Consider the following 23,469-nt stretch of genomic DNA (forward strand, 5'->3'; position numbering starts at 1 on the left):
TGTGTAACTCGAACTCCAGTCTGATGAATTGTACACAGTTATAAACTAAATCAGCTCAGCTCCTCTTATTTCCTTCCTTGACCTTTGACCCTAGGGCACCCACAAGAGTCTGAAAGGCAACGCCAGAGCGTTGTCCACTGTGACTGCCATCATCGATGGCACAGGATCTATAGGTCAGTATCACTACTCTTCACTCTGTGTCTGTACTGAAACACAGAGGGAAGAACCGAGCAGCACGTTGTGAGACTTCCTGCTCACACGAGAAGAGGGTGCTGCGAGAACACACATCTAAGTCAAACATAGCAAATGTTTCTCAATGTCAAAATGTTAAGATAAAGCTAACCAACAATGTGTCCGTCCTACCATCACCAACATTAGATGTGCATGTTCTGCTCAGTGGTGTTCGACTTCACACATCTCCTCTTACCCTAATGTTAAGATAATACACACTCACACCCTTTTGTTTGTGCCGTCAGGTGCAGCACTGGGCCCCCTGCTGGCGGGGCTGCTGTCTGCAGGGGGGTGGGATCAGGTGTTCTACATGCTGATGACTGCTGACTTCCTGGCTCTGTTGGTGAGTGTTTAAGAAGTCTGTCCCAGCTGTTAGTCTGTCCTCCAGCTGCTCTACAGCAGGTGTAGCTAGTTAACATAGTTGAGCAGTTAGCATTTACAGAGCCAAAAAGCTCTGCTTGGTGGAGACCATGAACAGAGTGAGTGTTGGACATAACATTCATCACGTGGACACAAAGATGACTCAAAAGGATGTTGAATTGGCCATAATCACTTTATTAGGTGATCAGATACTTTGCCGCCAAATCACCAAATAAAAGTAATCAATACATGACGTTTTTGAATTCAGCACTAGAAAATAGGAATATGTTTCAAATAATGACTGGCTAATGGTTAATATTGAACTTTGTGTCTGTGTGCAGTGCTTGTTACGGCTTGTGACAAAGGAGCTGACATCATCTAAATCCCCTCCCACCTCGGCTGTAGAGTGAGTCGTGCTTCTGCCATCATGTCACTCAAGCTTCTGTTTCTATTGAATGATCTCGCCCATGTCTCTCAGATGCTCGTTATGAATTCATTTGATTTAATATCTAAATGTGCATGTCCAATTGTTCTCCACTTATATTAAGTCGAAGTATTTAAAATGTAATTGTGAAAAGTCTCAATTTTGTTTTTAAACGAATTATGTTATATATTTGAAAGCTAGGAACAAATTGTTCATGCTTCAAAAGAAAACACGTTTACTGGTGAGGGGCATTGAAACCTGAAAGAAGGGATTCTGCAAACAGATCAGGGGGCGGAGAGGGAACAGTGTTTGTGTTTTAGTCAAACAAATACATAGATTCTATAAACCACTGACAACATTTGTTTACATCTGTTTACCATTTAGGGAGCTTTAATCTTCATAAAAGGAAAAGGAAAACTAAAAAGAAGCAGTGTTATCAGACCTTGAATCAAATATATGCTCTAAATGAAAGTAATAATAGTCTTTTTTATTGAGGAGAAAAATTGTTTATAGAACAAAACGTTTTTTTACTCAAACACAAACCGTACAACCAGAGAAACAGATCATTTTGATTTGGAATAGTTTAGAAATCAAGACACAAACTGAACATTCTGCAAAACAAGAAACACATTCACTGGAGAGTGGTGTGTATCGATTTAAAAACAATATTTATCATTTGATAGCTTTCTCCTCTTTAGCGAAAACAACCTAAGGAGAAATAATGTTCATAAAATGTTTTTATTCTGGGAAAAGACGAGGGCAGGTGGGTAGAGATTCTACCCAGGCCCTTCTGCTTCTCCTTCCCGACAGCAGCGGCTACACAGTCACGCTGTGGCCATCACATTGTACAGGAATATCTTCACGTGCCACAAGATGGCAACTCAATCCATCTTTATCGCAGAGTATTCATCATTTCATTTAACAGTGCATACGTTTATTGAGATATGATACCATCAGGCCACAGCATGTAAGATGAAGGATTCACCAGCAGTAGGGTCCTATACTTCAGAGAACACGGTGCCACCATGAGAATCGCTCATAGAAAAGAAGGCAACGACTTCAGGATTGGATGGCACTTAACGTTTTAGATGTAGGGGTCTTTTAGGATCTCCACATTAGGACATGTTTAATACATCAGTGAAACCCTGCCTTGATGACTTGTTGTTAAAGTATATAGAGCCTTCCTCAGTCATTGTGTTCTTCATGGACAACAAGTTCCGCTTTCAGAGTGTGTTGCTCCACACTGTAAGACTTAATGACACCCAACTTCTCAATATGGTGTTAATGTTTGTCTCTACTCCACAGGTTGAAGGAGCACTGAGCACACACACACACACACACACACACACACACACACACACACACACACACACACACACACCACACACACACACACACACACACACACACACACACCACACACACACACACACACACACACACACACACACACACACACACACACACACACACACACACACACACACACACACACACACACACACACACACACACACACACACACACAGGTGTGTTGCTGTGCAGAGCTGAAGTGCAGCAGGGTTCCTCTGCAGCAGTCATCCACACACACTGGATGTGCACACAGGAACACACACATGCTTCCTGGTCATTGTCTGGATGTAAGTTGACCTGATGGCAGTCAGGTTGAGTGTGAACACACTGACTGTTCATTCTACTTAGGATTTGTAGATAAATAAAACTAGCCTTACTTTAAAGTCTATCAGAACTAGAAGTGACTTGAAATGTTTATTTTGGGAGCAATCTTTGAAACAGCAACTTCCATGTGTCCAAAGAGATCCTTCCGTGCCATCATTCTCCTTATAAGCACACCATGCCTGAACTTACCATAACCATCTTTTACATCTATATTACCCAAACTATTATACCTAGATGTGTATGTTGTTCAAAATCAGCTTATAGAAGAATGCTCTGTTTCAAATTAACCCCCCCCCCCCCACAGCAGTTCCATGTCTCTTCAAAGAACAGTAGTCCTACTTAGAAGAGTTGACTGCATGTTCAGTGGGTTATTAAGAATAGCACAAACACTGTCTCTGCATCCACAGGTTGTATTAATAATGTCCACAACTGTCTCCATCGAAGGAGTGTGTGTGTCAGCGATCTACGTTCACACTGTTGAGCTGGGGATGAAAACAGAAAGACGTTATGTGAGGAAGGAGCACACACCAACACCACGACATGTCCCAAACACCCCCGCCCCCTCCCACTGTGGAAGCTGCTGTTTCAAGGTCACCTTTGCCTTACTGAACCAAAGAGACTGTGGGTGTCATGCTATTTAAGTCCTTTAATTTATTCCTATATTTTGTGCGGTGGTTTCTGAGTTTGCGATGAAATGAAGGCACCAAAGTTGTATTGTATGTAAACCTGCAGATAAGGATGTATGTTTTTGGTGGGTATGTGGTTGGGGATCTATAGGGAGATATTATGAATGTAATGGTTTTGTCAAATTTAGATGACTGACTTGATGTCAAAGTTCTTATGGATATATTTTGCTGTGCAATGTTGATACATAAGGTTAATGAGAAATATACTGGTAATATATCTTCCAATATCTGATCATTCTTTCCAAGATTGTATTAAGCATTTAACTAACTATATTCTGTTAATGGATTGGATGTAAAAATGGTATCTAAGTAAATGCACAAAACACAAACCCATTTTTATTTAAAACGTTGTGATGGTAGCCTTGAGACATCATCATCATGCCTTCCTCAGAACACATGTTGTGTATTTGTGCCAGTGGTAGGGACAGTACTTGATACATTGTGTGCCTTGTTTGTTGTTGGTCTTTTTGCTGGGCAGTTGAATTTGTAAAGACAAAACAAATCCAAATGTTTGATTAAGGATGGACCTGCTTTGGGAATGGTTCACTCCCAAGCATTGAGTAAAATAAATAAACTTTTAAAAAATGGTTTTCTTTGCCTAACTGTTCTGAGGGGGTGTTTGTGACGACTCGTGTTTGTGAAGGCTCGTCTTTGTTGCGTACTTTTACAGGTCAGCTAAATCGGTCTGACTCATGGCATGGAGGGGCCTCGAGTCTCAGCTGGAGGTGGCAGGTGTCAGAAACCCACTTAGTGACACAAGCAGCCACACAAGCAGCCACACACACACACACACACACACACACACACACACACACACACACACACACACACACACACACACACACACACACACACACACACACACACACACAGGTTAGAAAGGGGTATGTTCCAGACCTCTGCATTCAAGAAAGAGAATGAAATAGATAGGGGACCTATCATGCAAAATGCACCTTTGTACGTCTTTTATACCTGAATATGTGTCCCCGGTGTGTCAGGGAACTCACCAAGTGTCAGAAAACACAACCCTCTCTCTTTTCCTCCATACCCAAATCTCTAAAAACGGGGCTGCAACGGATCTGATACAGACTGATACAGATTTGAAATTGTTCTGATGTCAGAAGCGGGGTGCTCCGCCTATATGGGCAACTCTCCACCTATCAGGGGAATGAGCGGTTGAGTGGCATGGTAACAGCATGGTAACAGCATGGTAACATGACGCTCATGCCTCGCCCCCTCCTTTGTAAACCAAAAATATCGTTTAAAACTGGAGAAATAAAAATGTGTATTAATAAGATATGAATGAACAAACAAAAAAAAAGTTACATGTATTTGTTATTGGCTATGGTAGGTTATTGGTTATGTTCACATACTTATTTGATTATTAAAATGTAAACCGATCTTTTTCATATGGGTGTTTTAGAGTTGTACCCCCTAGATCTAGTCTCTAGTAATTGTGTGCTCAAAGTGCACCAGATTGAAGCGTTTTACTTTAAAATGTTCAAACATTTTTTCCCGGGGGGGCTAACCCACGGACCCCCTCAGAGGATGTGATGTCCACCCCCCAATTCAAACATGTTCATACAATACTGAATACATTTGAAGCCTTTTTGATGTATATTACTCTATGTCAATACGTTTCTGTTTTGTAGTGTCTTCTGTAGAGATTTTTCATGTATTCTTTATATATTCTATAGGGGGAGGGGGGCACCAGCAAAAATCTCGCCTAGGGCATCAAATTGGCTAGAGCCGGCCCTGCTTTCATATCATGTGATACCTTGCCTGGTGAGCGAACCGTTTAATCAACCTATACTGTACTGTAGCTAGCAGCAGCAAGTTCGGCAGCATTATAAAAAATGTAATAGCTTGCATTTATAATGTACAGCAAACCAAAGCACAAGAGTGGCGCTCAAAAGAGAAAGGACAAGAGAGAGTGTATGTCCGTGCGTGTGTGAGTGCATTAGCGTGCGCTTATGTTTTGGGGCGATGGGGGGGGGCTTGATCTTCCCAACGTGGAATGTAGGGTGGACCCGCAGGAACCTGAGGAGTCGCAGGCGCACAGACACAGGGTTCACAATCTTCGTTATTGGAAAGGGACCAACAAACCTGGGAGCTAATTTTCTTGAAGCGACATGGAGGGGTAGGTCTTTCGTGGACAACCAAACCTTCTGCCCAGGCTGGTACACTGGAGCTGGCCGGCGGTGTCGGTCAGCCCCCCTTTTCATTGAAGAGAACTCCTTAGAAGGGTTCGATGGGCAGCCGTCCAGATGCGGTGGCAACGTCTGACCAGGGCATGTGCAGAAGGGACCAAGACCTCCTTTTCAGTCTCAGCAAACACGGGTGGTTGGTAGCCAAAGATGCACTGGAAGGGAGTCAGACCTGTGGCAGAGGTGGGAAGAGAATTGTGGGCGTATTCCACCCAGGTTAGATGCTTGCTCCACGATGAGGGATTCTGAGCCACCAAGCACCTCAGACATGTCTCCAACACTTGATTTAATCTCTCCGTTTGTCCGTTGGACTGGGGGTGATACCCAGAGGAGAGGCTAGCGGTGGCTCCAATGAGACTGCAGAACTCTTTCCAGAACTTGGAAACAAACTGTGGGCCCCGGTCTGACACAATATCCCTGGGAAATCCATGTATCCGGAACACATTGATCATCATAATTTCTGCCGTTTCCTTGACCGAGGGTAGTTTGGTCAATGGAATAAAATGAGTCATTTTAGAAAAACGATCCACCACTGTTAGCACAGTGGTATTACCTTGAGACACCGGGAGTCCAATAACAAAGTCCATGGATATGTCAGACCAGGGCCGTTGAGGAATGGGCAACGGCTGCAGCAACCCAGCCTGAGACCTGGAAGAAGTTTTGCTGCGAGCACAAACAGGACAGGCATTCACATATTCACCAACATCTTTAGCCATGGACGGCCACCAGAAATGCTGCTTAAGTGCGAACATGGTTCCTCTAACCCCAGGATGGCAAGTGAGCAAGGACGTGTGAACCCAGTGAATGATCTTGGAGCGTAAGGGCACTGTAACAAACAGCCTATTAGGCGGACACTCATTAGGTGCTGGGCTCTCAACATTTGCTTGCTGCACCTCTTTTTCTATCTGCCAAGTTACCGCTCCTACCACACGGTTCAGTGGTTGGATGGGTTCTGGTTCCTTGGCAGAAGGCTCAGGGTCAAACAGACGGGACAAGGCATCTGGCTTGGTGTTCTGGGAGCCAGGTCTAAATGACAAGGTAAAATCAAAACAACTGAAAAAAAGTCTTTCTTATGTATTTGAGGTTCTTATGGTCTGTCCACCACCGGTCTGCCGGTGCGTTTGTCAAGCCAAAAGGCATCACTAGGTACTCATAGTGTCCACTAGGTGTGTTAAATCCAGTCTTCCATTCGTCCCCCTCCCTGATTCTCACCAAATGATAAGCATTCCTTAAATCCAGTTTGGTGAAAATGTTGGCGTCTTGCAAAAGTTGAAAGGCGGAGGAGATGAGTGGGAGAGGGTACCTGTTTTTGATGGTGATTGTGTTCTGAGGGCTGTAGTCTATACAGGGCCGGAGTGATCCATCCTTTTTGTCTACGAAAAAGAAGCCCGCTCCCGCTGGTGACGAGGAAGGGCGAATGAGTCCGGCCTGCAAGGAGGTCTCAATATAATTGTTCATGGCCTCCCTTTCAGGTCCGGAAAGAGAGTAGTTCCCCTTGGGAATGGGGGAGCCAGGTACCAAGTTTATAGCACAGTCATTAGGCCTATGTGGTGGCAGGGCAGTGGCTCGGGCTTTACTAAAAACTTCCTTCAGGTCCCAATAGCAACTGGGCACCTTGGACTTGTCAGGGAAATCTTGCTTCTGTAGCCTCAGTCATTTCTGTACATGCAATCTGAACAACAGCTTGGGTCTCAATCCTTCTAGCATGGGGAGTGTTGTCACCAGTCTTATTGTCTCTCAAACAGACATGCTTGCAGTCCTCTCCCCATCCCTTAACTCTCCCAGATCTCCAGTCTATGTGTGGGTTGTGCTTGACTAACCATGGGTAACCAATAATAAGTGGATGCTGAGCAGAGTCAAATAAATGGAAAGTCATGTGTTCAGTATGTGTTGCATTTACGGTTATTTCAATGGGCATAGTACAGTGGGTAACGGTAAACAATAACCGACCATTCAGAGCAGAGGCCTTTAACGGTTGCCACGGAATTACCACGCAGTTACACTTCTTGGCCAACCCCCAATCCATTAAACTTCCATCTGCACCAGAGTCTATGAGAACATCCTGAGTTAAAACATGTCTGTCTACTTTTACTTGTACCTGTGTCAAGGTACGAGGAGGGAATCCAGATGACAGTCGGCTCACCAGAGTCCTCCTCGTCCCTGATGAGCCCGATCTTTTGCTGTACATGAAGCCAGGAGGTGTCCCTGCTCCCCACAGTAAAAACACCTGCCCTCCTGAATGCGCCGAAGACGTTCCTCCGGAGTCAACTTAGCCCGACCCAACTGCATGGGCTCCTCTGAGACACTAGGGAGCACTCTTCTCTCAGGAGGAGTTTCGGCAGGAGGTCTCCAGGCGGGACGATGGCTTGGTGTGTCCCCTTGGTGTCGAGGCAGACGTGCCACCAGGGGCGGCGCCAGGGGGTATCTAGGAGTTGCTATAGCAACTCCAACAATTGGCCTAGCAACGGCTTAGCAACCCCATTGTTTTGATATGAAAATGTATCATATTTTCGAAAATCATATTTATACACATTCTCGCGGGCTGCGAGAATGTGTATAAATATGATTTTCGCGGGATCTATCAGGGGCGGGTCGTTGTAATTTACTGCGTGAACTGTTACTTGGCTAATTCTCAGTAGATTGAAAATGGAAACATTTCTCACAGTCACAAGTCAGCGTAAACGACCGCGATCTCCAACGGAGCCGGTCCAGCCGGACAACCCTGCTATCCACAAGGATCCCGATGTTCACTATGAAAACCGGGAGGATTGGGACCACGAAGAACAGGTGCCCCCGCCAACTGACCCGCTGCACCCGCAGCAGCAGGACCAGCTAGCTGCTACCACGAGCTGCAGTGGAACTAGCGCTGCTCCTCTCCGCACCGTGATGATCCACTGCCCTCATTTCCTCCACCCTGCTATCTGCAGAGCTCCACTCCAGAATATACAAATTCTGCTAGTCAGTGATTCTCAGACACAGCGTCTCACCCTTTGAGCATCTCGGCAGAAATGAGCAGTCACTCCTCTCAGTTACAAATTGTCCTTTTAAATGAATCAAGAATGTGTGTATTTTCCGACATGGCGCATTGTTCGAGGCGTGCTGACAGTGAGATCTAACACGGGGAATTGTGAATGAGGAGAAGAGAACTGAGAATGAGGAAGAGGAGGAGAGTCACAGAAGAGGGAGAGACCGCCCCTTCCAGGTGTGTGTATGTGTGTACGTTTTCCGGTGTGTGTCACGTGAAAGTCATGAGTGTTACACGATTGATTGGTTCTGTAAATAAAGAGAACGTTTTCGACATTGAAGGCTTGAGTGATCTTGAATAGCGGTGAACGCTCCAATATGAACAGGATCGTGCTTGGCCCAATGGTATTATTTGTTTATTTTGAAAATTAACTAGCAACGCCGTGCTGTCATATAGCAACTGCTAAGCTACTGCAGAAAAAAAATCCTGGCGCCGCCCATGCGTGCCACATTCTTGAACCTTTCTTTTTGTCTTTCGGCCAGTCTATTGTCTATTCGAACTGCCAGTGCAATGACAGAATCCAAGTCTTCTGGGAGGTCCAAAGGTATTAACTGGTATTTAATGGAATCCGAAAGATCAGACAAAAAGGCGTCTAGCAGTGCTGAAGAATTCCAGCCACTATCTGCTGCAAGGGTCCTGAACTCAATGGCATAGTCCGATACTCTGCGCTGACTCTGCTTAATCTGCATCAGTGCTCTGGCTGCCTCCCTTCCAGGAGCCGTGCGATTAAACACCTTGGTGAGAGTGTCTGTAAATACATCCAGAGAATTACAGGTAGGTGAATCTTTCGCCCATCCGGACGTAGCCCAGGCCGCTGCTCTCCCCGTTAAGTGGCTCACCATGAAGGCCACTTTGGAGTGATCAGTGGTGAACGCAGCAGGGTTATATTTATAATGGAAATTACAATGAACAATGAAAGGGCGACAGTCACCGGAATCTCTGGAGAATCGCTCTGGAGATGCCAGACGAGGCGGTGGAGCATGGAGTGGCACATGGTCAGCTGGAACAATAGGTGTGTAAGCAACAGCAGGGTGCTGAGGGGATGAACCAGCTTCCAGGTGAGCGAGGACACGGTGCAGCTGTTCGGCAAGGTGATTCACCTGAGTATTGACGGAGGCTTGAACATTTTCCTGACGGCCGGTCAGGTCCCTCACCCCCAGGTTGATGGCGCCCAGCTGCTCCTCATGCTGCTGTAGTCTCATTCCTTGAGCTCGCAGAGCTATCTTCACTGTATTTTGGTCAGTTCGTACTGTTATGAACCGAGATACAGGACGCAGGACCCAAAAGCAGGACTCGGAGACAGTTGTCCAAAAATAGAGTGTTCTTTAATAACAAAAACTAAATCGTACTTTCAAAAAAGTAGTTAAAAAGCCAAAACTAAGTTGTCCAGCAACACAAAAACTCACTTGGCAAAAGGTCTAAATCTCAAGTGAAACATATTCTCATTCTGATTGGCTGTTAAGTGGTGCCCACTGATTGTTACAGAGTCATCTCTGGAATCCATCGATCTGATTGATTAGCGGAGCAAATGATCAAAATAGTTTAGAGGGAAGATATTTTCGTTTGGATTACTGGTCTGGGGGAAGCTCACGTGTGTGTGTGTGTGTGTGTGTGTGTGTGTGTGTGTGTGTGTGTGTGTGTGTGTGTGTGTGTGTGTGTGTGTGTGTGTGTGTGTGTGTGTGTGTGTGTGTGTGTGTGTGTGTGTGTGTGTGTGTGTGTGTGTGTGTGTGTGTGTACGTGTGTGTGTTTGTGTATTTTTGCGTTTGTGTGTATTGTGTTTATTTCCCGGGGAAAAAACGTCACGAGAAACACCGGCTGTTGTTGTGCCTGCTGTGACGTAGTTACTCCGTTCTCCGCTTGTAATTATGCCGAAGCTTCAAAGTTGTATTTATCATCTGAATTTGCCGAAACAAATTTAATATTCTGAAAGCCAAGACTTTGTTTATTTGAAATCAGATGAAAACAAACTGTAACGGACCCTGCCATGTTTATCTATGATTACTATACCTTACATATACCTTACCTTACTATGCCTTACATTCGTAATTTCAGCGGAGGGAGGGGAAGCGGCGCTGCGGAAGAGCAGAGTGGCGAGGGAGAGCTCTCTTCTTCCCTTTACAAGATTCAAAAATGTATTTATCGTGTGATTTTGGAAATAAAAGTTTCATATTCTGAAAGCCAAGACTTTGTTTATTTAAAAAAAATGAAAAACACCCAAAAAAAAACATTTTACATTTTTGTATTGGCCCCCGATCTCCGTAGGCCCCTGCAGCCCGTTCATTAAGGCGGCCCTGCACACACCGCCTGACTGCTCAAACATGTGGATCAGTCCTGATTTTTTTTGCTTAGATGTCACTGGTAAGCGATGTGAAAAAAATATCTCTTTTTAAATTGTAATGAGAGTAAATTGAGGTCTGGTAAATCAACCCTGTCTGCTAAAAATGACGTTCCCACAGAACTAAACTGCATTCTCAATTACGTTTAGCTAGAAACGTATTTTCTCCCACGTTACATTAGTTATGAACGTATCTTAAAAACGTTTATTTTCTACATATCTTTGCCATTTATTGTCTTGCTTATAATAATGATAATAGTCATTTATAAATATCATTTTAGAGCACACATTTGAAATCGACAATCGGGCTCGATCTATGGTTAAATTAAAATCAGTAGGCGAGGTTGTACTTTTGCCAGCTGTTACTCTCATGAGCGAGGCAGAACATAATAGTTTTAACATGCCAAAAAGCTGCTGTGTCGTTTGTTGCACCTCAAACATTAAAACAATCCAGAGTTACGTGTTTCTGTACTTCCTCTAAGAAGAAAGGACAGTAACAGAAGATCTCTGTGGCTTCAGGCTTGATCGCCGTTCAAATGACAGCGTTGGTTTCCCCAAAAGTGGGCGGGGCTGTAAAGTGACGTCGATTTTACTCTCATCTATTATTCAAAACCATTCTATTTATTCTAACGTAAATTACATGCCAGTGTTTTATCTTTTTATTTATTTGTTTTTATTTTAAATCGTATAATGTCGGACTTTTTTTGCCGTCTGTGAGGAAAAGAAATGGCTCAGAGCCTCAAAATCCTGAAATCTGCATTTTTTTCCTTCTAATTTGTTATTATGTTCTAAATAACACACTGTTATTTACTCAACAATAACACACAATTATACTTGTTTTTATTTATTCGTTTCATTCTATAATCTTAATAATAATAATAGCTGCGATTTCTATAGCGCCTTTCAAGGGACCCAAGGTCGCTTTACAGGAATAGGGCAAGCACAAACAAAACAAAACAAAACAAAGGTCAGACAGACAAAACAACAGATAGATTTAAGGGCCGAAAGCCTTGATGAACAGATGGGACTTGAGGGCCCTTTTGAAGGCGTCCAGTGTGGGGATGTTGCGAATCTCCGCAGGGAGAGCGTTCCAGAGGGTGGGGGCTGCCACACTGAAGGCTCTGTCCCCGAAGGTTCTCAGTTTGGTGCGGGGGGTGGTGAGCAGGCCAGAGTCTGAAGACCGCAGGTTCCGGGGTGGGGCATGCGGGTGAAGGATGTCCGATAGGTACTGGGGGGCAAGGGCATGGAGGGACTTGTAGGTCAGGAGGAGGACTTTATAAGTTATGCGGAACTTGACCGGCAACCAGTGGAGGTGGATGAGGGTGGGAGTGATGTGCTGCCAGGGCTTTGTGTGTGTGAGGACCCGAGCTGCACAATTTTGGACATACTGGAGCCTGTCCGGGGTTTTGTTGGGAACCCCGAACAGGACACCATTGCAGTAGTCCAAGCGGGTGGTGACAAATGCATGCACCAGGGTCTCGGCAACCGACTCCGAGAGTGACGGTCGGAGTCTGGAAATGTTCCGCAGGTGGTAGAAAGCCGATTTGGTTACAGACTTGACGTGGGAATGGAAGGAAAGGGTGGAGTCGAGGATCACACCCAGGTTGCGGGCTTCAGGAGATGGGGAGATGGAGCAGCCGTCGACCTCAAGGACGAAGTCACCAACCTTCTGGAGCAATGCCTAGGGTGCCACAACCATGAGCTCTGTTTTACCGCTGTTCAGCTTCAGATAGTTTGAGGACATCCATGTCTTGATGTCATGCAGGCAGTTGATGAGAGACTGAGGGGGGAGCTGGGAAGATGGAGTGGTGCTGAGATAAAGTTGGGTATCATCAGCGTAGCAGTGGAAGTTGAGTCCATGATGTCGGATGATCTGGCCGAGGGGGAGCATGTAAATGGTGAACAGGAGGGGACCAAGTACAGAGCCCTGGGGTACACCGTGGTGGACTGGGGCCGGGGTGAGTTTGAGCCACTGATGGATCTTGGGCTTTTTAACATGCTTTTTAGCCGTAAATAAAGTCACCGAAAACAGACGGGACATTTCGAGCGATACAGGCCGTTTCTCAATCTTGAGGATGCTGGCTTGGTAGTCGCGTATACTTCCAAGTCACTTCCTTCAGAAACGAAGCAAGTATACTTCCAAGCCACGGCTTCGGAAAACAAAGAAGAATGGATCAGGCTAACAAGTGTGCCACTCTCTCTAACGGTTTCAACATAAACTGTACCGAAAATAAATACCTCACGATGTCTATCTAATTATGAACTTGCTTTACTTTCACAGAACACATTTTTCGTGATAACAAACAAATGTAACAAAGTAACACATTTACCAACACATGTTCTACGCCACTACATACTTACATTTAAATGTGTGCTGCGTCGGTTCGGCCATTCTCCGCAAGGGTTTTTGAATTTGGTCCGTGTGCAAAGCATTGTGGGGATTTTAAGGACGCGAAGTCCACATGTGCAGCCTCGAAATTTCCCCCAAACCAAGGACGCAGCCTCGGTGGAATTCCAAGTATGCTGGAGATTGGAACAGTACTTCGGCGGCACTCGATGACGTAGCATCCTTGAAATATTGGCTTGGAAGCCAGTATCCTCGAGATTGAGAAACGGCCACAGGCTGCATCTCACCCCCTAATCCCACCAGGAGCGTCTGCGCTGCGCTGCCGTTTTTTCATTTAGTTTCAGTAATCCCCTGGTAATTGAGGACACAAGTTATCTAAATGACTAATGTCATCTTTATGGCTTTCAGAAAGGACAGGAGACCGACAGGTGACTATCAAAGGACTAGCAGCAGCAGCAGCATGATGATGATGATGATGATGATGATGATGATGATGATGATGATGATGATGATGATGATGTTAAATGTGTTGTTTTAGGAACATCCATTGCAAATACATGGGATTCAATAAACATTGAATAGCATATCATGCAGTTTGTCGGTGCCTTTTCCTCCGTGTTGTCCTGGTTTGCTGTGCTGCCTCCTAGTCGCCACCATGGTTTGCTGTGCTGCCTGGGCCTACGAATGTACGGCTTCCCCACTGACACGGAGCGGAGGAAGCAGGAGCAATTTCACGACCAACAGCAAAAAAATATGTGAGGTAATTATATACAAACACTGCATTTGCACTTTTTCACAAAACGAAAACCACACCATTGGGAAAGCTTAATGTTTTGTTTAATACAAAAAAAAACAGGGAAAGGTTTGAAAAACTGTTTGAGACTCAGGGTGCAGGGTGAGGGTCTCAGTGCAGGTATTCAGGCTCCATTGAATCCCCCTCTGGTTCTTGTGCTGAAAGAGGGAGTAACAGACAGGAGAAAGGGTTATACACACCTATATAGCACACCTATTGGATGGGAAATTGCCTTGGGGAGATAAGGTGTGGTCTTTGTTCCCAACTGAAGTTATGGAACTTTATTATTTGTGAGTTTAACAAAGTATGACATCAGTAACAGATGTGATATGAATTTCTATAAAGTTGTCTCACATTCTTGGTCATATTTTATATAGAGTATGTAATGAGTATAACATGTCCAGTAAGTATAACGTGTTTCAACCACTATGGCATATGTATGTGGGCAGACAAAACTGAGTTGTTCTGTGTGTGAAGTAACCACAAGTCACTCCGCAGGCACATTTTGAAGAAGACCAGTTTGTCAAGACAAAAAAGGGCAAGACTAGACTGAGAGCAGAGGCTATACCCACCATCTTCGTGCATCGCCCTGTGGTCAAAAAGAGAAGGGCCCCTGCACCACGATTCACCCCGGGACCTGTATCTACAAAGCCCATAGCTCATGATCACAGCTATAGTGTGAAAAGTGACACAGTTATAATAAGTATAATAAGTATGAACTCTTAGTAACAAAAGTAATATTTCTTATTTTGAAGTGGTATAATATTTTAAATGTTTGAAAATGTACAGTGCCATGTCTTCTACTTACATTAGTCTCAAAGATTGAGGGAAGAAGGGATGAGGAGACTGAGAGAAAGGAAAGTGAGGGTGAAGAAAGAGAGGACATGGCTAGTGAGGAGAGACAAGGAGGGCGGACACCACCCACTCAGCCAGTCAGCATACGAGGGAACCAGCAGCCAGTCAGCATACGAGGGAACCAGCAGCCAGTCAGCATACAAGGGAACCAGCAGCCAGTCAGCATACGAGGGAACCAGCAGCCTTCTTCTTTCGTATAATGTTAGATGTCCAACTCGGTGTCGTGCAGCCATGCCCGCATCTCTGGTCCTAGGTCGAAGAGGCTGGCTTCCGAGGGTGGTCTATATAAGGGGAAGATGGTGATTATATGGACAGCGGTCTGCTCAGGGTCACCGCACTCTCATGCCGCACTGTCCGCCAAGCCCCACGTCTTCATCGAGGTTTTAAAGCGACCGACCCCAGTTCGTAGACGGTTCAGAGTGGTCCACTGCCGGCGCGGTAGGTCGTGTCCTCCAATGGTGCCATCTCCTGGGTCCCAGATGTAACGGTGGATTCGGGAGGGCCCGGCTGACTCCCACTCCTGCTTCCAAGCTGCTGCCAACCATGCATCTCTGGAGATGTCCTCAGAGGTGGAGTTAAGCATCTCTTGAGCTGCTATGTTGTAGGGGTGGCGGGACTTGAGTCTGTTTGGAGGTGCTGGAGTTATTGTGGTGTTGTGCAGGATGTGCCAGTCATACTTTTGTGCCTTCCTTGCCAGGGCGAGGGTGGCAGCCTCCCGTCGGAGGCCGGCCGGTGCTATTCCCGCGAGGACTGGCAAGAGGGACACAGGGGTAGGCTTTAAGCATCCAGTTATTATTCTGAGGGAGGTATTGATAGCCACGTCGACCTTTCATGCATGAGGGCTTCTTGCTCCAGACTGGGGCGCAGTATTCCGCTACAGCGAAGACCAGGCAGCTAGTCAGCATATGAGGGAACCAGCAGCCAGTCAGCATACAAGGGAACCAGCAGCCAGTCAGCATACAAGGGAACCAGCAGCCAGTCAGCATACAAGGGAACCAGCAGCCAGTCATCATACGAGGGAACCAGCAGCCAGTCAGCATACGAGGGAACCAGCAGCCAGTCAGCATACGAGGGAACCAGCAGCCAGTCATCATACTAGAGAACCAGCAGCCAGTCAGCATACGAGGGAACCAGCAGCCAGTCATCATATGAGAGAACCAGCAGCCAGTCAGCATACGAGGGAACCAGCAGCCAGTCAGCATACAAGGGAACCAGCAGCCAGTCAAACAGATCTATTAAAAAAATTAAAGAGAAAATTAAAGAGCCAAGAAGGAATCACCAAAAAAGCAAAGGCTGCACTAAGAAAAATCAGGAAGAAAAATGCAGCTCTCAAGAAAACAATGAAAATTAGGGACAAGAAATATAAGAAAACGTTTTCAAAAGACCAACTTAAAGAGCCTGTGACACGAGTTTCCCCCATCATCCAAACCCATCAATTTGAGTAAATATTGTCCCCTTGAAAACCGTTACTGAACTGATTTTGGATATTTGTACTTTGATAACCATTAATCTGCCCTTCAATGTTGACAATTTTCTGGATCTTCTCGGGGATTCTTCAAGTCCCGCCAAATGATGTGTGACGTCATTGCGGGCACAGCGCTCCAGCTGCACCGTTCAGGATCCCAGCTTCTGCATGTAAACACACGATGGTGCACACAGCAGCAAGCTCAGACAGCGATGACAGTTTAATTTTGAACGTGTCTGAGAGCTCATATGAGGCTGAAGGATCGGTTTATGTTGTATCTGTTAGAAGTTTAGGAATGAGGTGCGTCAATATGGGCGATCATACGGTCATGTAGCCAGTGGTGGAATGGGACTAAAAATCATCCCGGGACTCTCGACCGGCCCACTTCGGTACCGCTAGTAAATTGTCAACGGGGGAGTGGGGGATGTCAGGGGCGACGGGTGCTGTAGATAGTAAATGTAAATATGTAAATATTTGTGTCACTGCATCCTGGTAAAATACAAATATAATGTATAATGTCTGTGTCTTTGACATTAGCGCTGTGAGCCACCTGTGCCCTGTACTACGAAGCCAGTTCAACATACCCTGGATATGTTTGAGTAACAAACAAACTAACAACAACAAACTAACAAACAAGATCTCGCTAAGCGGTCCTACGACGCCGGTTATCAACTCGGTAAATCAAGCCAGGGTTTCTCTCTCCAGCTGAGAGCGCGTTCACGTCTAAGACACGAGTGGATCTGACTTTAATTACATTTGTCTCGAGTGTTTCGTCAACATAATGTGTTGCTTAAAATAATACTTCTGCATACAGTATGTGACACTGTGAGTGTTGCACGGCCAGATACGGCTCAGCTGACTCAGATAAGGAAATATATGATATATTATGATATTATATGATCGATGATCTGATTGATGATGTAATATGAATGATAAGTGCGACACGTCGGCGTCTTCTCTGCATACAGCAGTTTAAACTGTATTTCCTTTATCCTGTAATGTGACTTGAGAGATTTAAACTCTGCACACTGAGTTGATCTCTTTTCTATAGACGCCGGAGGCGGGCAGCGGCAGGTAAAAAAAGTTATTTAGCCTTCCCAAACCTGAGCCTCACGCGCCGCCTATGGGGGATTTGCTAGTGACTTATCCGACCGGCCCACTTCGGACTGTCAACGGGGGGAGCCTCGCTGCGGGGAAACGGTGGACCTTGTGTCCCGATCGGAGTGGGAATAAGAATAATAATAATAATCTGTGCATTTTATCCATTAATTTCCCCAACATTGTGGTAAAAAAACCACACGTTTAATCCATGTTGGTGTACTACAACTACAAAAAGCATCGGTTTTCTCATCAGGAAATGCAGACCGGCACAAACAAACGATTTTTAAATCATCATCCTCACGATCATTTAATGTATCATATGTTCGCTGAATTTACATGAAAGCACTAATAAATGTAGTTTCATCCACTTGAGTTTACAACTACAAAAATAATCGATTTGTTTTTATATCACATCCTACGGGAGGAAATTCAGCAGCTCTCACTACCGATTTGTAATCCTAATGTAATCTTCATCTTCACCACGATCATCTATATTTATGTCGCCGAATTGACATGAAAGCACTGACACATATGAATATACTGTAGTCAACTTCATTACAACGTTATTAACGTGCCTAAACTCAGTAATTCACCATTTCTAAGCATGACAACACACTTTGTCCGTGTTTGGCTCTCTCGCCGCACAGTGAAGCGTTCCCGCATTGACGTCACTTCCGGCTTCCCCCAAAACTTCAAAATGAGTCGAAGGAATTTCCCCGCGATGTTCGAAATTATTGATATTTAACGGAACGGTATTGCTTTTTCTTTTTTAAACTGACGGTTCGAGATTACTAGGAGCCCAATATTTCATTGCACAACAGCTGTTGGGATGCTGTCACAGGCTCTTTAAGGCATTAGGCAGACTCACCACAAAGGGGATTAAATGGAGCAATGAGACAATTAAGAAGGCTTTAAAAATTCGCTTTGCGTGCGGACCAACGGGTTACAAAACTCTGCAGGAATTGCAGATTCCCCTTCCAGGAATAAGGACACTGCAAAGAAGGATGCAATGTGTTAAGTTTGAGCCTGGTGTGTTGACAGAGGTCTTTGATTTCCTAAAATTGAAGGCAGATTGATTGACAGACCTTGAAAGGGAGTGTGTGTTAACCTTGGATGAAATGGCAATCACACCAAGTGTGGAGTTAGACATGATTACAGGCAAACTGTATGGTGATATGACTTTACCAGGTCACACAGGGGTGGCAACACATGCTTGTGTGTTTATGTTGGCTGGAAACACAACACGGTGGAAGCAAGTAGTGGCATATCATTACACTGGCAATTCTACCAATGGAGCAGAGTACAGGCCAATCATTATTGATATAATACAGAGGGCAGCATCCATATGTGCTTGATGTCACCACCGACATGGGTAGCCCTAACCGAGCCATGTGGAAATCCTTTGAGGTGGACCAAAATAAAACATCGGTGCCACATCCAGCAACACCAGACAGGCAGCTTTATTTCATGCCCGATGTCCCACATCTGGTAACATTTTTAAAAAGTGCCCTTGTCCGAATTAAAATCACTCAATCATTCAAAATCACTCCATCAGTCAGAGTGAACAGAGCAGCAGCACCTGACCTCACAAACACTGAGAAATGTATTCTCTTCCATCTTGCAGGCTACATCGTCCACAAAATCATCAAGTTTGCCAGCATCTGTGAAAAATGTAAAATTGCAACAGAGCACCATGATGAGAGTCCTTCTGGTGGCAACAGCTTGTTAGTGGACTTGAAAGACTTCAAGGCAGGTGCTCTTTGTCATCCCTCCCAAGAAGCCTTTGACTTCATTCACCAAATTGAGGAACTATTTAGGACCAAGACTGGTTCCTCCCTCATGCAGCTCCCCAACGCAGTGGGTGTCTTGGAGAAAGAAGCTCAGGTCCTCTCCAGCAGGCTTCCGTCATGCTGTGGAGTACAACAAAAACTCGTAAAAAGATTCATACGGCTGAGGCTGATAATTGAGGCCAAACAAATCAGAAATGACAGAAAAAAAATAAAATTAAAAGATGTCCATTTTGGAAGCAAGAGCCAATCCAAAAAGGTGAAAAGGAACAACAGCAGCCAAGCTACCACATCCAGTAACCCCCAAACAGATGCACAGCTGCAATCATTTCCATTAGTCGTTGCAATGGAAATATTTGGACTAAACATTGCTCTTCCACCTGCCAGCACCCAGCTAACATCACTGCCCCTCCACCCGTAACATCACTGCCCTCCACCTGCCAACATCACTGCCCTCCACCTGCCAGCACCCAGCCAGAGGAGCGCAAACAACAAAAACAAGCAAGGTGTCCCATCATGTACCTGGAAGTTTGGGTTGGCAAAATGGAGTAAGAGGGGGACTTGAAAAACCTTGGTGGCTCTCTACTCAGGTTGTTACAATTGTCTTGATTACAGCTCTCAAGTTTTGTTTTTTTTGTTGTCATTTCCACATCTTTAGTAAATATGAAATAAAAAAATTGAAGTGAAATCAACCTCTTCTCTGGAGAACAAACTTTGATTTCTCTGTCTTGTGAGTTTGCAGTCTTGCAGTTTTGCTCCTCCACCTGTAACATCACTGCCCCTCCACCTGCCATACAGTAGGTTACTAACAAGATTACTTATATAATACAGTGATATAATACATGTTTAGTATGCTTACTTATATAAAACAGTAGTATTACACTTACCTTGTGTTTTCACTCTCACTTAAGTCCCTCTCCCTTTGCCATCAATCCAAAATCAGCTGAGCTGCAACATTATACAGACAGGTAATAATCAACAGAATCACAAGGACACAATATGGCTCTGCTAAAAACACTCACTCTTACACGCACCAAAGTTATATTTATCTAATATTTAACTCCCTCCACAATTCCGTTTAGAAGCCCCTCTTCTCTAATTCAACAACGTTGGACCAAATAGACATTAAGAGAACGGAATTTACAATTAAAAGGCTGTTCAACGTGTGTTGCTAACTTTCTTCGGTATCCTAGCTTAATCTGTTATCTGTAAACGTTCCCTAAATCTAATTTAGGGATAATCCACTGACGTCCTTTAATGCACATGTTAATTTGAATCAGATGTACTGATAATATCCGCAATATAAATCTTTAAACTTCTTCTCACCTTTAAAAGTCCGTCACGAACGGTCTATTATGCTGCAACTCTACAGCTCTGCTAGCCTTGGCGCTAACTTCCGGGGAACGATTGAGAGGCTCCACGATCCGCCATTGCTGTAAAAAAGTGGTCCATTGGAGTGAACGGAGATGTCGTAACCCTCAGTCTATATGGCGCTGGCGCAGACAAATCAACTTCCGGTGATACCGAGGACCGACGAGCGAGGAAAGGAAAATAGTCGACCTGAGACACAGCCATACACCACAAACCCACTGAACTGATTACCCAAGATCCTCAGCTTGAAGCTCGTTGATTGGATGTTTTAGCTGCAATGCACACTGGGATGTGGTGTTAATAAGATACTAGCCTCATCCCAATACCCCTCCTCGACTCCTCTCTTCCCCTCCTCCGGGACTTGACCCGGAAATCGATCAAGACACGCCATTTTGAAGGACGTCCCAATAGCTGAAATGCACACGGAGGAGTCGAGGAGGGGTGAGGGAGGAGGGGTGTGGGAGGAGACGAAAGGGAGGATACTAGGGGTGTAACGGTACACGTACCGAAATTATTCGGTACGGGCCCTTCGGTTCGGTACACGTGTGTACCGAAGTGTACCGAACGAATATAACGTTAAACGTAAAAAATTGAGAACGTGAACAACTTCTTGGAAGTAATCTCAGGTGCTGCGTCGCAGCATTCAGAGTAATTTGCTCCCATTGTGTTCAACGCGTCATAGAGCGAGCAAGTCATTTCATTGGACGAGCTGGTCAGAGGGATGCGTTCAAATGTAGTCAGTAATTTGAGGAACTGTCGAAATGTCGAACGCAGATAAAGTTGAGCTCGAAAATCCTCCAGCATCATTGAAGTCTCCGGTTTGGGAACATTTTGGTTTCGCAGTTACGTACAAGGATGACGGACAAAGACAGGTGGACCGAACCAAAGCTGTTTGTCGGCATTGTGCAACTAAAATTGGTTACGCGGCTGGCAATACATCAAACTTGCACACTCATTTGAAAAGGCATCACCCGATCGTGAATATCACCGGTACCAAAAGGAAAAAGACTGAAGTGCAAACCCAACTCCCGCTAGCATTTAAGCCTCCACCACTCGCAAAAAGTTCAGACCGAGCCAAAGCTATTACAAATGGCAAATATCCTTATGTTGCCATGTTAGCAAAGCGCTACCTGGCTGTATCTGCTACTACCTCTGTCCCTAGAGAGAGGGTGTGTTCTCCACAGCAGGAGACATTGCTAGTGCCAGCAGATCTGCCCTTTCGGCAAGCAATGTGGACAAGTTCATCTTTCTTTAAAGAAAAATGAAAATACAATGACAAGCAAGTCATAATGTCAAACTGGCTGCTTCGGTACTAGTACAGTACAGTTCAAATACAGATTATTTCAGTTCATCGAAAAGCTGCACCTTAATGTTTATTTTATTATATTTTATATTTATTTGAGTGAATATTCATAGTTTAATAATAATTAAAACCCCAAAACTAATAGTTTATGTTTTGTGAGTACTAGTACAGTAAAGTTCAAATACAGATTATTTCAGTTCATCGAAATGCTGCACCTTAATGTTTATTTTATTATATTTTGTATTTATTTGAGTGAATACATTATTCACAGTTTAATAATAATTTAAAAAAATATGTTATGTTTTGTGATAATTTTTTCTGCTGTACCGAAAACGTACCGAACCGAACCGTGACCTAAAAACCGAGGTACGTACCGAACCGAAAAGGTTTGTGAACCGTTACACCCCTAGAGGATACACAAGAGCAGACTACCGGAAGTGTTTTCACTACTCACGTATAAAAGCCCCGCCCCCACCTTCACAGCTGGTCGATTTCAATAGAGGAAAACCGACAACTGGAAGATGAGTGGAAAAGCGTCACATAAATGTCTAAGTGCTCACAGCTCCGTGGGAATAATTATGTGCAATTCATTTCTTAAGGTTATACTAACAATTTAAGTCATGTTTAATGATCTTTAACGTCACTAAAACATAGCTATTAAGAAAGCTATTTCATAAATGGCTAGATCTAGATAAATAACAAGTATTTGTATTGTTTTGTGTTAAGATAATCAGGAGTTACATTATTTAAAATGCAGTCCTGAATGTGGGTTTGTGGTGAATGTGGGGATCTACAGGACACACATTTTCAGAGTAAAGGCTTTCACATTACTATAATTATATTTTTATTTAAATGTAGGCTACATTTTACACCAAAACGGAACAACCATCATACATTGAATTCATTGACTAACAAGAGAAAGATTCATCATTTAAATAAATATTTAACCAGAAATGGGCCGGTTCTAAGGGTTCTTCAGTTAAGCCAGATGAGAGGGGATACAGCTGTGCACATGTCATCATTAACAGACGTCGTTTAAAAGTGACGTTTGAGTGAATGAGGACATTCCAATTAATATCTGAGGACTCCTCTGTCCTCACGTCTCCTCCTCGTGTCTCTCGCTCACATCTTACGGAGGCGGAGCTAAGATCACTGCTGATCGCGTCCTACGCTGTCATTGGAGGCAGTCGCAATGTCTACAGGCTCGCACTACCAGTTAGCATCTGTTAGCATCTAGCTCTCCTGCTTACAAACTGTTAGCCATCCCTGCTTATACAAGTAGTTTTAGTTGTCTGCGATCTGCCGAGGCCTACTCCCACCTGTCGAGTACGGCTGTACTGAGGTGTTTTTCCTCCGGAGACGTCGCGAAGAGACGGAGCGGCTCCACGCTTCGAGCTTGGCCTGCTTCCACCGGGCGTGTGCTGCTGTGCGGAGGAGGATTTTAACACGGCTGGGGCCTGCTTTCCACCTGTCCTGGTTCTGCTGTTGCAGAGACCTGCTTT

The 23,469-nt window shown here is 44.6% G+C and overlaps 1 protein-coding gene across 5 annotated transcripts in view; it reads left to right on the forward strand.

The window, feature by feature from the left end:
- The window catches only part of slc37a1 (solute carrier family 37 member 1), a 51,793-nt gene extending 49,397 nt beyond the window's left edge, over window positions 1–2,396 (forward strand). For all 5 annotated transcript variants that reach the window (XM_034109994.2, XM_034109998.2, XM_034109997.2 and 2 more), the window contains 4 exons: window positions 95–173; window positions 477–574; window positions 933–997; window positions 2,321–2,396. In XM_034109994.2, coding sequence (XP_033965885.1) covers window positions 95–173; window positions 477–574; window positions 933–997; window positions 2,321–2,336 — 258 coding nt within the window. In that variant the 3' untranslated portion in view covers window positions 2,337–2,396. The remainder of the gene's footprint in view (window positions 1–94; window positions 174–476; window positions 575–932; window positions 998–2,320) is intronic.
- The last annotated feature ends 21,073 nt before the right edge of the window (window positions 2,397–23,469 follow it).

The sequence above is a fragment of the Pseudochaenichthys georgianus genome, chromosome 21 (assembly GCF_902827115.2).
Source record: "Pseudochaenichthys georgianus chromosome 21, fPseGeo1.2, whole genome shotgun sequence".
Taxonomy (NCBI): Eukaryota; Metazoa; Chordata; class Actinopteri; order Perciformes; family Channichthyidae; genus Pseudochaenichthys; species Pseudochaenichthys georgianus.